The 14,518-nt window shown below is 42.2% G+C and overlaps 1 protein-coding gene across 1 annotated transcript in view; it reads right to left on the bottom strand.

The window, feature by feature from the left end:
* DPY19L1 (dpy-19 like C-mannosyltransferase 1) overlaps positions 1-12,285 on the bottom strand; it is a 49,102-nt gene extending 36,817 nt beyond the window's left edge. Inside the window, exons 1-5 of the mRNA XM_059818824.1 lie at positions 11,991-12,285; positions 10,952-11,020; positions 5,198-5,222; positions 3,810-3,897; positions 3,030-3,167 (exon numbers count right to left, since the gene is read on the bottom strand). Coding sequence (XP_059674807.1) covers positions 3,030-3,167; positions 3,810-3,897; positions 5,198-5,222; positions 10,952-11,020; positions 11,991-12,285 — 615 coding nt within the window. The remainder of the gene's footprint in view (positions 1-3,029; positions 3,168-3,809; positions 3,898-5,197; positions 5,223-10,951; positions 11,021-11,990) is intronic.
* Between the last annotated feature and the right edge of the window lie 2,233 nt (positions 12,286-14,518).

Here is a 14,518-nt window from a genome sequence, read left to right as displayed (position 1 = left end):
AGACTCCCTGCCTCAATATTGCATCCTGCAAAGTACATTATACTGAATTCCTGGAGGCTTTCTGAACATCTGTGCCCTGGCACTTCTGATTGTGCACGTGTGCATACATGAACCAGACACTTGCCCATCTCCAGACAGGCAACAACAGGACTGGGGAACCAACTCCAGATCTTTCCTCTGATCACCTCTATGTGGTTTGTACACTGCCAACAGAATGCAATTGGCAGCTTAGAGACATCCGCCTAGCATACTTGCATCACCAGCCCTGAAGTTGACATTACCCTAAGCACATAAAACATTCTTGCTGCACCAACACTGCACCAAAAAAAATTATTAATTTATCAACTTAACCTTTTTATGTCACAAGTGCTTGTGGCTCCTGCAGACGTTATCACACGTGAATACTCCCTAAAAAGGTACCAGGTTAGATACTTCATGCAAAACACAGAAACATTTTTTGCCAAAGCTACTTTACATGAAACAGTTAACATGAGCATAAAAATGGAAGCAAATCAATAGTATAAAATTCCTAGGTCAATTAGAGCACAATGGCATTTTTGGAATTTCTACTGTCCCATATCAGATGAGACAGTAAATGCAAAACTCTGAAAACAAAAGACTGGCTCCCAGACCCAGGATATCTCTGTGGGCCGGGCCAGTCCTCTGCTGTAAAAGAATATGTAGAAAAGTCAATCCCTTTTACTAGTTGCCTTTGAGTAAGCACTTTAACGCCAACTAACACAACACTCATCACTCCAACTGAAATTTTCATCATCACTGCCATACACAGAAATATCAACTGTTCTGTAACGATGAACAGCCAGACAGTAAACTTAACACATTATCTCTCCACCACAGAAATTAACACATCATCTCTGCCATTTTGCATCAGGGATCACAGATGAAAACAACACCACAACTAGTGTAAAAAACCTGACTATGCAGCAAACACCTAGAAAATCAAGACTTTATTGGGACTATAATATTGCACAACTACAAAGACTGACTTGTTGCTTTTGACAGATTTTTTTTTTACTGCTTATATTTACTATTTACACAGATGATGTAGTGACTGCTGTGGATTCACTTTACCTTTTTTTTCTCCTTTTTTTGAAGTTTTCATGGCTAGTACCAGCTGTACATGCAGGTGAATTGTTCTACTTTTCTTAATGGGTTTAACATCCTGTTTAGTAACTAGATTTCAAGGCTATTTTTGATGCAATTAATTTTGAAATCCGCTAAACAAACAAAAATGTTACTAAAATTCAGCCTTAATGTTACTATTGGGCTGAAAGAGCTAGAAAGATCCTAAAATATCAAACAGGAAATGAAACACTTTCAGAAAACACGACTTGATACTGAGTATCAGAAGGAAAAATTTCACTGCCAACAAATAAATCCACAAGCGTCTTCCCACCACCCAGCCCCGTTATTATCATAAGTAAAATTAGATAAATTTGGAGAACATACTTCAAATGTCAAGTTGCACCTATTGACAGTTTTAATGATGTAGTTATGTGGAAACAAGAGTACTCAAGAAAAACTATTTACAGGAAGGCTAGACACCAAGCAGTAAATGACTGAAAGGAGCAGAGGAGACTATTTGTGTGCTTTGCATGCCCACACAGGCACAGAAAAGATGAATGAATTCATACCTTATCACCAAGTTCTATAAGCCAGTAAGATCCTAGAAAACTCTGAATGAACAGACAAGCCTATGCATTTTGCAGAGTAATCTACCTAACCTTCTTAGAGAATGTCAGCCACTATATCTGATTGCTCTTGTTTTGATTTCATCATCCAATTTACTTAGTCACCTTTCATGGTGATACTGATTATTCTCTAAGAGCAAGTTCATTTGACCAGTTACCTTTGATTTTTGCAAGTCAGACTACAGCTGAAGTCAGTAACTCTTTCTCAGCTAAAGAAAATAATGTTTTATAGTATCCAAATAAAGCACATGTTCCTAACGTTGCATTTCTAGAACTAAACTGCAATCCCTTTAGAGTTAAAAAAACAAAACAAAACCACCAAAAAAACCAAAAGCAGTGAGAGGGTAACAAGAAGCACTCCTCTATAGCATTTAGTTCTTCCAGAGCAAGGACTTAAGAAGCAAATGAAACCACTACATGCAACTTGTATAAACACATGCATAGCAAGAACTCTTACACATATAGTTCCTGAAAGCAGCTCTGCTCCGACAGAGCAGGAGAACGAGTATAAATGCTAGTATCCAACAATTACAGCCATTATTAGTCCTTGATTTTCCAAAAAATAAGCTGTTGCTGACACATGGAGTTACAGAAATGTACATTAACCAAAGGGATTTTCCTTTTGCAAAACGTTTGAGACACACTGGCAAAACCATAAGAGAAACCCAAACATTTCTGTACTTAAAGACATGTTCTTTTTAGTGAAAAAAAAAGCAGAGTATGAACGTAATCTAACCAGATAACAAGGCTAACATCAAGTATGTACAAAACAACAGCAGTCAGTCTTCTACAAAGGAATTCCTTCTGCAACATGTAAGTAAACTATTACCATTCATAGATTTTTAGGGCCACGGTGACCTGTGATGAGTCGTTAGTACATTGTCCTACACAAAATGCAAGCCAGAATAACCTCTCAGTAGCTGTATCACTGTAGACATTATTGTCACATACTATTGATACCTCGTATGTCGTATTTCCTGAAGTACACAACGTCAGTGACTTACTTGCTTTCAGTGAAAGGAAAAAAAGATGACAAGAAGTATAGAATTGGATTGCAATTTCAGGGGATGAAATACTAAGATCTATAGAGTATTCACATTCAATCGAACATACTTGAAGTCTGAGAATTGATCACAATGTATGAAGTAACTTTCTCATTCTAAATCCGGAACTAAAATAAGGTATTTAAGCAACACTTCATTAGTCACTATATCTTTACAACCACATTTTCCAGAGTAACATTTCTTACAAATTTGCAGTCAAATCTAAAGAAACCAAAGATTTATCAGAAGGTATTATTTTTAAAACATAGCTCACCTCTGGGTAAAGATTGAACCTTTGTAAGGTGTTAATCACTACAGGATATTCAGTTAGTCTGTCATTCATAATTGCCCATACTCCATTCCAAAACGACGGTGCCTCAATAATGATCTTGAAGTAGGAATAATAAAGACCCTACAGGAGAGCAGAATCATTATTTATGATTGAAGAGGTCACTTCTGCTTCATGAACCGCCATATACAAGCTTTGTTTTTAAACAAAATTTTGTAATATAACAAATAGGACAAAATTATTCAATATTACTATCCAGTTTTTCAAATCTCTTCTTTTAGTGCCACTGAAACAAGCAATGTGGGTTTCCTTCCACCTTGTTTCATAGGACATCTGGAAATCTCTCATTTGGGCTGGTAATTACTCACTAGCATAGTATTTCACAACTCTCAAAATAAAAGCAGCCAAAAGGTGTATACATATGCAAACATTTATTAATTTTAAAAAATTCTTTAAAAAAAAAAAAGCTGCACAACAAGACTATAATTGAAAGTATGCTACGAGGTTCTTGTAGTTTTGTATTTTAGGTCCTCTAGAATCACATTTTTAAATTATATTTTAAGTGAACTGTGAAGAGATACATTCATAGTGATCAGCTGCAAGACACACAAATGCTCTGCATGTAAAGTGTAATGCATGTTAGCTGCAAGATATCAATAAATTTACTTATCCAGAAGGTATTAAGAAATTTTGGAAAGCCCACAATCACAAGATTACAGACAGACATTTTCCAATCACTGAAATTTTATTGAAATATAATCTAACCATTTCCGTGCGAAAAGCCATTTCTCTTTCTAGCGTTGACAGGTGAGAAAAATGACGGTCATTTTCAAAAAGAGTTGTTATGTGATACCTGTTAAAAAATAATAATAATTAAAACTGAATAAAGAGTTTTAGAACCAGTACTAAGTCATATATACCAAGGAATAACTAGCAAAACACTCAGCGAAGACAGAGAGTTTACTTACAAACTGTTATTTTAATTTACTCATATAGTACACCAACATTCTCCTCTATTCAGACTATTTCAAATGGAAAAAATATGAACCCATGGAGCATTTATTAAATTGTATTATGGAGTTAGTTACAATACTCTAATGCATTTTAACTTAAGTGCAGACACTTAAGGATCAAAAGTTTAATGCTATTAAAACTATCAAGTCTACATATTGGGAAAGAAAATTCAAGTATCTGACAAATGAAAAGAATTGCAGATTAAAAACTGGTAAAAATAATGGTGCATATACAAGTAGTGTATGTTTTTTCCAGAAAAATCTTCCCTGACTTGTATTTTAATGCAACTATCTGCCATTATATATAGATGCGCTTACCATCAAAAGCGTATTTAAATAAAGGTGCAACGACAGGGGGGAAAAAACAAGCCAGGAAAAATGCAAACAATATCGGAGGCAAAACTTGCCATTTCCAAGAGGAGCTTCATCTCCAGAAAGGATGGAAAAAGAAAGAATCGGAGCAGTAGACATGACTCTGTTTTTGAATAGGAATTTGCAAGAAACAAACTACTAAAAATCAATAGTTCTTTTTGAGCTAGAAAACAAAAACAGACTGGCAGAAGCTGTTACTTTTTATCTCTGCAAAAGCAGCTGGTGAAAATCACTACAGAAGCCATTCTATTTCAAGTCTTTACTACAAAAAGGAAGGTTGAGGATTAGGATGGAACCTGAAACACAAGGATTATATTGACAAAGAGTAATCGAAAGGCCATTCTTCTGTACACAAAGAAAACACTGACCAGACTTGTCTGAAGAGGTTAGAGAATATGTGATGTAAAACTAAGAAATTAAAGCAGAATCTAAATAAGCAGAACATAGGAGAAAGTTGAAAGGATTTACCTAGACTTTCAAAACCCACTGAGGGTAAAAAGGTCTGTTAGTGGAAATGCACCTGAATTTGTATAGCTAAGCAACAATTTTCCATCTGGAAAGGAGGCTTTGCTCTTCGCTGAACAGGCTTAAGAAACCTGTCACATCAGCTTCACAAGAACGGAATTATTCATCTTAGAGACAACAATTTGGTTTTGAGAGGAAAGATCTAAGAATAAATTATCCAAATAGCTTGTCTAAATATGTCAAAATTATATTTTTACCACTTTAAAATATCGTATTACTCTCAAGCAATAAATTTAACCTTACCAGTGTAGGACTCCTGCAAAAGCGGCTGTAAAGGAAACAAAAGGTGTCAAGTTACTCAAATATTTATATCACTGAACATGAAATAATGTTCTTTAAAGTAATTACAGTACTACTTCAGAGGTACACAGAAGGTACTCAGCCTCCAGAGGAACACAAGGAAAGGAACATCTGAATTAACTTTTATGGCCAACTCTTTGAAAATCTGAAATTATGCTGATGGCATTCAGCAATAGGCAATGTTCCCACCTATATCCTACATCACTCAAGTTGATCCATCAGAATCTACTGCACCCATTTCAGCTGTCAATAACAAAACTGAATTAGAAGCACTTTTTTAAATAAGCATAAATATTTCTAACGTTCTAGGATACCTGCTGTGACTGTTCACTCAACTGCTAACACACAGCTCATGCTAAGGCTTGATGTATGCTAGGAGCAGTGCTCTTCGGTCAAAGCAAGGGCAACACATAAGCAGGATCTGGTGGCCAGAAAGGGCTAGAGGTCATTAGGCAGCCATTATCACCTGCAGCTTGTTGTCTCCTGCAGCCATAATCCTTACGTATTGATTGTCTGGCAGTTTCCTCAGAATCTGCTAACTCATGGAAATGGTACAGACCAAACTTCTAAGCTGGAAGGTACAAATACATCAGCTTACCCAAAAAGTTTTTGAAGCAGATCCAGCAGCAGCTGGACTGCTGAGGCTTTTGTGCTTCCTGGTGTGATACAGGGGACACCTGCGCCATTATGGAAGGGGAAGGATGAGCACTCCCACCGTTGGCTAGGTAACTATTTTGCTCATAGGTGCACAAGTTAGGAGTTACAATTTACAAGTTGTGAATTACAGACCTTGTGAGTTAGAAACCTCATACTTTTAAGTGATGAATTAGTGAATTCCCATGTTAGACTAGTCTGTACAAAGTGGACTGAGTCCTTGTTTGTCATATTTATTTGTCTTCTTTCCTAATGAGCTCATAAAGTAAAGTTTAATTTACAGAGTACATCGTCCTGCAAATTTGAGAGATCCAAATGGACCGTGACAACCAACAACAAATCTAATTGAGACTACAACTGCTAAAAAAGGTAGACCCTGCATGCAATAACATTCCATTTGTCCATTCAGGGACTATCTGCACTCTTGTCACGTAGGTACAGAACAAGGGAGGCAATCTGAGGGACAAAAGGAAAAGACAAATGATGATAAAATGGTGGGTAAACAGTCTAGGTCTCTAATTTCTTGAGCATGACAAGATCCACAGAGAGCAGAAGCCACTGCATTTTGCTCGGGCAGCATTCACAACATATCCAGAGCTCACCATGGAAGCAAAGCCAGCATGAGTGAGGGATAAAGGGTGGGGCATTTTGAGAGACCTTCTAGACTGAAGGTGTCTTGGTTGCCCTCTAGGCATACAGTGGCTCTCTGCCACAGAAAGGTCAGGTAGACTGGTTGCCTTCAATCCAAGAAATTCTTTATGGTTAATGAAGAGACATCTTATCCACATAGGCTATACGGAGCAGAGAGAAAGAGGAGAGGTCAACCACCCTCCCTGCTTACAGCCGGCTGGAGCCAGACAGGTGCTGAGCACCGTGTCCCTCTCCAGGGTGCTGATCTGCACACACCTCCTGCAGCCCACAGGCACCCGGGCACGGCCCTCGCCCCTGTGACCACAGGGAGTGGGGCAAGCTGCTCCCACAGAGGTGAAACATACATCAAATGCCTGCACGCGGATGTAGAATATTGTTGGAGAGTTAGTGAATGCGCACGTGTTCAGACTGCATGTTACATGCATATGGTGGTCTGTTTCTGGAAAACAAGCAGGGACAAGAGAAAGAAAAACACCTTTGCAAAACCACTAAATTTATATGGAAGCTGAGCAGACTGAATGTACACTTCATGCCCTAGTATATATTCCCAAACCACATGTTCCTCCAACACAGAGTCTGGAAATGCTGCTGCTAGCAGTACTTGTTATCAGTGTCACCACAACACTGCTGCTGGCAGTACTTGCTGTCATTGTCACCACAGCTCATAACACAACAAACTACATTTATGAACCCTGATTTTAATATTAAAGTTTTGTATACAAAGATATGTGAGGTGAAACTAGGTAGACAGAAAAAAAAGAAAAAAATTACCTAAGGGCGAAAAAAAAAAAAATCTAAACCACCTGCCTGTGCAATTTAACATTTACCTCAAGTTACAGGCTTCACATAGTAGTTGAGGTTGTACAATACCACACTGAAACTTCCTTAAGAGTTTTTCAACTCCACTTCAGTCACTGAAGTAGTTTTCTCAAAGAGAAGCCTGGATTTCAGTTAGACAAGGAATACCACAAGCTTTCATCTAAAACTTTACATTTTTACATATACTTTTGTGCTGGTTTTGGCTGGGATAGAGTTAATTTTCTTCATAGTAGCTAGTATGGGGCTGTGTTTTGGATTTATGCCGAAAACAGTGTTGATAATACAGGGATGTTTCAGTTGCTGCTGAGCAGTGCTTACACAGAGTCAAGGCCTTTTCTGCTCCTCAAACCCCTTCGCCAGCAAGTGGGCTGGGGATGCAAAAATATGTTTGGAGGAGACACAGCCGGGACAGCTGACCCCAACTGACCAAAGGGATATTCCATACTGTATGATGTCATGCTCAGCATATAAAGCTGGGGGAAGAAGGAAGGGGGAGACATTCGGAGTTATGGCGTTTGTCTTCCCAAGTAACTGTTAGGCATGATGGAGCACCTGCTTTCCTGGAGATGGCTGAACACCTGCCTGTCGATGGGAAGTAGTGAATGAATTCCTTGTTTTGCTTTGCTTGTGCACACAGCTTTTGCTTTACCTATTAAACTGTCTTTATGTCAACCCACAGGTTTTCTCACTTTTACTCTTCTGATCCTCTCCTCCATCCCACCAGGGGGGAGTGAGCGAGCGGCTGTGTGGTGCTTAATTGCTGGCTGAGGTTAAACCATGACAACTTCCTAGAAAAAAAATTCAGCGAAGGATTGCTCAGTGTAGTTCACATTAAGTGGAATTTAATGTCTTAGGAAAGTTTCAGGAACTACAGGGTTTTTTTATACTGAGGACATTTACCGTAGTTCTCATGGAGAGCTGCAAATTCCTTTTTCAGAAAGGCAGATACGGCTATGATATGGAATTCCAGGTAAGTACATTAGCTATATCAGCAATACAGTTTGTTTATTCCATAAACAAACACATTTTGCAGTAATTGTATGGAAAGAAACAGAGCAGTCCATACCTTTCTTAGTTATTACTTATTGAGTCTCACATTTGCATAAGGCATTTTTTCATTTCTCAGCAACATTTTTAAGATTCCCATTAAGATTAGATGCTGAAATACATTTACATATCACGCACCCCAACTATAAAAAAAAAATGTCAATTTTAAGACAGGTTATATGTTGGGTAAGAATACACAATAAAGTCAAAATAAATGCACATTAGCTACCAGTACTGTTCATGATCTCAAATTCATGTGGTTCCAAATAAGCCAAATATGCCGTATTTCATTGTTGCAAATAAACTATCTATTAATACGGAAATTACATTTCAGATTCAAACACACCACTTATTTCATAGAGAAAACAATATATTTCAATCTGATTCTTTCCTTCAGTAAATGTTTTATTTAAAGTCAATACATTAAGTATAAATACATTCACAGTTATTTTGGAGAATTTCATGTACATTTTTACAAAACCTCACAATATCACTCTATTATAAGTATAAAATGAAGACCTTTCATAATCACACAGCAATTCATGTAATTACCCACATTTAAAGAGACAATGCACTTAATTCATAGACTTACACTATGAGTCCAAATCGACATTTTTCAACAGACTGCATCCAGACTTACATTAAGCTAGTTTCTGATGGAAAACATGCAGATCAGCTCTCCTAAATTACCATCCTTTGATCCCATTAATGTCCTTACTGGGGAGGGAATGAAGGAGAGGACAGGAGAGGAATACTAAAGTCCTAACGCTACTAAGACTTGCACAGCTTCTATGTACTTGAACTTGCAGATGCCATTTTCTCACCCAACCTAAGAATCCCTAAAAAGCAAAGCATGTGATCAGATTTTTGCAGACTAGGGCCATTACGTAAAATCTGATCGTTTATTCTTCAGATTTCCTATTTTTGCCTGTGTTCTGTTCTAAGAAAAGCAATGTGAATGGCATATAAAAAGCATTCTAATTCTGGAAATTAAATACTGAAGAATAAAGCCATAATATACAGAACTCATTCACCAAGATTACAACAAACACTGAGATACTGTAATGCAACAGGATGTGAAACGTACTAGACACTGACTAACACTTTCCAAGTATCCCCAAAGTGACCAGGTAGGAATACAGCAGAACTGGGAACAATGAGGAATGTGCATGCATTGACTACTTCTGCAGCTTAGTCAAGATGGCTCATTGTGATATTCTGTGCAATCTAGAAAGGATGTCTTCAAGAATAAGGCCTCAATTCAACAGTAATTTTTTAAAAACCCAACACAATAGGGCAAAGTGTTGTATAAGAATGTCCTTGAAAATCTGACAACTTTATTGTTGCACGTAAATTGGAGATAATTCTTAAGAGAAAAAATCCACATCCTATAACAAAACTAGCTCCAACTGTGGGAGCCTCTGCTTTTAAAATCTGGACCTTAAAGCTTAAGCAAAACAGTAACAAAAACTCAAATACCACTAAAACTAACCAAAACCCACTATTTCCTATTTAGTGTATGTACATTCTTTGCTGCTACAAATATTGTATGCCATTACACACTTTGCTATTCAGGGTTTACTCCTATTAAAAAATATAAATAGCTCCCTGAAGCATTTAATTGGTTATCTGGGTTTCACAGCCAAATTCAAACTCCAGAAATTATAAAGCTTTCTCCCTAATCTGCTCTCAAATTTCAAACAAACGAAAGCATTTTTCAGTTTTGACCATCAGTTTAACGTTTCTATATCATTTAAGTAACTACTAGTCCAGGAAATGCTGAATAAACAGAGGTAAGCAAAGCAATTCAGTAACAGTTTATTTATCAATTAGTTTGTAAGCTAAGGGTCGTTTCCCTGCTGCTACTTTGCAACATAATTCATCAAACTGAAGAAAGTCCCTTTGGCAACAAGGACTACTGGTGGTGTGATTAATAGTACCAGCATCTTTGGAATACCCTGACAGTCTTTTAATATAAAACCTTTAAGAGTACATCTAATTGCGCATCTGACAAATATGCTATTATTTAACGTTTTTTAACTTTGGGAATACACTTCTTATTTAATTTTGCAAATGCTTTACATGCTTTTTCCAAGACCTTGGCCATTAACATTTTATTATTTACCCCAAAATATTCCCAAAGATAATAACGTCTGAATTTACATCCCCCTACAGTTGTATGTTCTTCCACCCAAAATTCTTCCAAAACAAGCTCTTTTGATTACATTACTTAATAAAAGTTGCGCTTCCCCCCCCCCCCTAAAAATTAATGACTGGATAGGAGAGATCCCTAAATACCTGAGCAATTATTTTCCTACAAATGTTCTGATACTACATCAACTGCTACAATAACAGCTTTACAAAAGTTACAAGGTAGGAAGTTATTTGCTGTTCCTTTTCAACATAAGCTATGCTTGTTTGTTTTTCCAAGTAATATTTCCAAATATATTTTGATACAGTTTACAATTCCAGAGGAAGAAAGGTAAAAAGAACAGTATTTTTCCCCAATGTATTCCTTCTACTTACCCAGAAGGAAAGTAAGCCATATCTTGCTATCAGCTTTTACGATGAAGGCCTTTCTGTCATCAACAAACACTGTCAAGAGAAAACAAGTATTTTAAGCATCAGTTAAGAACAGCCGCTGTAAAAGGAAGTCTGTTTGAACTCCGCAGCATTAGTTTTCTGCAAAAATCTTGACTTCAAAACTGCTGAAAGAAATTTCATGCAGCAAGTTGGTAACTACACATAAAAGCATTAAACATCACAGATAGACTAATAAGGTGACTACACAAATCATCAGGTTTTTAATTCCTGAAATAACTTTTACGAAATAACTTGTCAAAAGAGGATCTGTTCATAGACATGCTGTCGACAAATTGGCTCAAACAGAAAGTCAGACTTTAAAAGAATAAGCAACCCTCCATCCTTTCAACAAAGCAAGAAATGAGCTGGTCATACCGACGCTGTAAGCAGAGCTAGTCAACACGATTAGAGGGACTGCTTTAACGAGAGTTAGTGACACAAACAGCACGTTTTCCCATTTCTCCCCCAAAGGGTGCTGAAGTAGTAAAGAGCCCTCTCCCTCCCCCTCGCCCCCGATTCTCCCCGACAGCAGCGTGGGTCTTGTCAGCTTTCTTTTTTTAACCTCCCCCCGTTGCGACAGGCTGTAAGACGGGCAGGGGGAGAGCGGGAGAGCAACCGGCAGCCAGCCGCTGCCCCGGGCAGTGCCACACGCAACCCTCCCGCGGGCAGCCGCCGTGGGGGCAGAGGGGTGCCCGCTTCCCGGCCAAGGCTCCCCCGCCCCCGGACCGCCCTCCCGAGGAAGGCCGTCCCGGCGCTCCCCTTCCCTTCCCGGGCGGGAGTGAAAAGCCACCCCGTGCCAGGGGTGCTTGCCGTGCCGGGCCAGTCTGCCGGCACCCGGAAAGAGGGGAGGGAGGCGAGAGCGAGCCCCATCCCGCTTCCCCCGGGCGGAAGGGCCGGCCCCCAGCCCAGCGGGGCAGAGGGAGCGGGAGGGGGGCAGGGTTTGGGGGAGGGGGGCGGCTCCCTCCCCTCACCCCCACCTCACCTCGCAGCCGGTCTCTGCAGACGCGCAGGAGCCTCAGGGGGCCGCGGCCCAGCGCGTCCCGCTCCCCCTCAGCCGCGGGCCCCTCCCTGCAGGGTCTCTGGGGGTCGCTCCTGGCTCCCCGCCGGCCGCCGCCTCCCTTCCGCATGGCGCGGGGCCCGCCGGGGACCTGCCTGCCGGGAGAGTGCGGAGGGCGCCCGCGGCCGCTCCTGGGGCTGGCGCCCGGCGACTGGTGCTGCTGTTGCCCGGGCTTGAGCGGCGGCGACTCTTTGTTCCTGCCTCGGGTCGGGACGACCATCTCCGCATAGTCCCCGCCGGGGCCGGGGGTGCCGCGCCGGAGGGGAGGCGAGGGGGGCGGTCCTCAGCGAGGAGGCTCCCCCACCCCCGGGCAGGGCCCGGAGGCCACGGGGCGGAGACGAAGCCGGCGGGCTGGTAGTAACGGGGCGAGGGGGCGGCCGGTGACTACTCCGCTGGGCTGCGCCGCCACTGCCGCCGCCGCCGCCTGCTCCGCCCGGTTGGCCACGTGGGGGCGGGGGCGGCGCTCCCCGGCGGGGCGGGTAACGGCTCCCAGCGCCCCGCTCCGCCCCGCCGCTCACGCACGCGCCGCCCCGGGGCCCAGCGGCGGCCGGCAGCCGTTCCTCCCTCCCTCCCTCCCTGCGCCGCACGTGCTGCCTGCCCCGCGCGCGGGGCTCCCGCCGGCCCCGCGGCCTGCCGCAGGGCCCGCTCTCAGAGGCGGCGGGCGCGGGAGCCGGAGCCGGGCTCTTCCCGCTCACCTCCCCCTCAGGGATGGCCGCGCTTCTCCCCGCCGTGCGGGCGGGGCTGCCATCGCCACCGCCTCCCCCTCCTGTGTCCCCCCCTCTGGTGTTTCTCGCCGTTGCCTTTCCCTTGCCTGTTCCTAAGCCGTTTAGCTTTGTAAGCGTCGCCTCAGTGAAATCAAGCCCACCCCAGAAAGACAGGAGATCTCTCTGGAGTGCTCCCACCCTCAAATTCCCCAGATACTGCCGGAAGGTGTCCCAGCGCCCTCCCGGCCGCAGAAAACCCCCCCTTCTCCTCTTCCTCCTCCTTGTTTGGGAGTTTAAACGTGGCTTCCCTTCGCCTTACCGTGTGCCAGCAACACCCCTGTGGTCTCTGCCACAGGCAGGAGAGCCGGGCCCGGCTGCCTGCAGCCCCGGGGTCCCGGTGCAGCCAGGCCGTGCCCGGTGCAGCCAGGCCGTGCCCGGTGCAGCCAGGCCGTGTCCGGCTCAGCCCAAACGTTTCTCTGGGCTCAGAGGTTAAGAGGTCCTGCTACACAAGGTCCCGTGTAACACGGACCCTCGAGACCCCAAATGTGGCTTCAGGACTTTCTAGAGCAGTTGTCTTCAGTGCCTCACAGCAGCGATCGCTGTAGCTCCTACACCAACGACTGGAACTGCTGGAATTCTTTTGAGAGCGGTGAATATACAGCACAACTGTCCGACAAGTCCCAGCTACAGCAAAACCCTTTCCTCCTCCTACTTGTGCTTTTCTGCTCAGCACAACAGTGGTCAGACAGTGACTCCTCCAACAGTGAAATATTAGTGTAATTACCGCTTTTTTATAATGTCAGTTAGATACAGCAGAGTATAACCTCTTCCTTAACTGCAGCCTCCCCGAACTGATCCATTTCACTCTTTCCTTTCTGATCCCTTGTAATTTTTTACCCCGGAAGTTCTTCCTTGACCGTTCATATTCCTTGCCTCCCAGGTGCTCATCGTTGCTGTGTTGAGGCTTTTCTTTGACCCTGCTCTCTCTTCGTTTCTCTATACATATTTCTGCTCCCAAGCGTTCTACGTGTTTGAGTTTTCCTGGCATCGTCTTTCCACTCAACTCTGCTTATTTTTCCTGGCCTTTCCACCCCTTTCCTCTGGCATAACAGACGTGCGGCTCTTTCTAAAATGTTTACAACTTCCGTTCTTTATTTTCACCTCTTTTCCTAATTATTTTTATGAATCCTGTCCTGCGAAACACATGTTTTGAGCCTTATGCAGAAAATACCATACTAAAATAGTACTTCAAAAGTATGTTTAATAAATACCTAGTCAGCATATCATTAGCACAGGAAGGTAATTTTGGTCCAGATTCAGCTACTGAGGTAATGAACGTATGAGAAGAGGACGGCCTTGGCTGTCTTTGTGGCAGTAGGAAGGTTGTTATCACAATAAGGGTATAAGGGTACAAGCTGGTACAGTTGGATAAAACCAACAAGTCTGTGGGACTGACAGAGGGCCTGTGTGTTCCCAAGTACTCTTGGCTCCACATTTCTTTGCTTGTTGAGGGAAAATTGTCCTACCCCCAGCTGCTTTGGGGAGATAATTGCAAAGGGTATGTATGTGTTACACTGATCTCAAAAAATAGGGGTTTTCCTTTGACCAGCTTATATAGTTATATAAAACAGCCAGTCTCCTGAGCACATAGGCCCTTCTTCCAACATGAATTACCTGCAGCAGTTTAATATTTCAAGAAACATTTATCTGTGCTTATTATATACTAAACATAAATGAAAGCATGAAAGG

The sequence above is a fragment of the Gavia stellata genome, chromosome 6, assembly GCF_030936135.1.
Source record: "Gavia stellata isolate bGavSte3 chromosome 6, bGavSte3.hap2, whole genome shotgun sequence".
NCBI classification, from domain to species: Eukaryota; Metazoa; Chordata; class Aves; order Gaviiformes; family Gaviidae; genus Gavia; species Gavia stellata.
The sequence above is the reverse complement of the archived record's forward strand: the minus strand, read 5'-3'. Positions and strand labels throughout refer to the sequence as shown.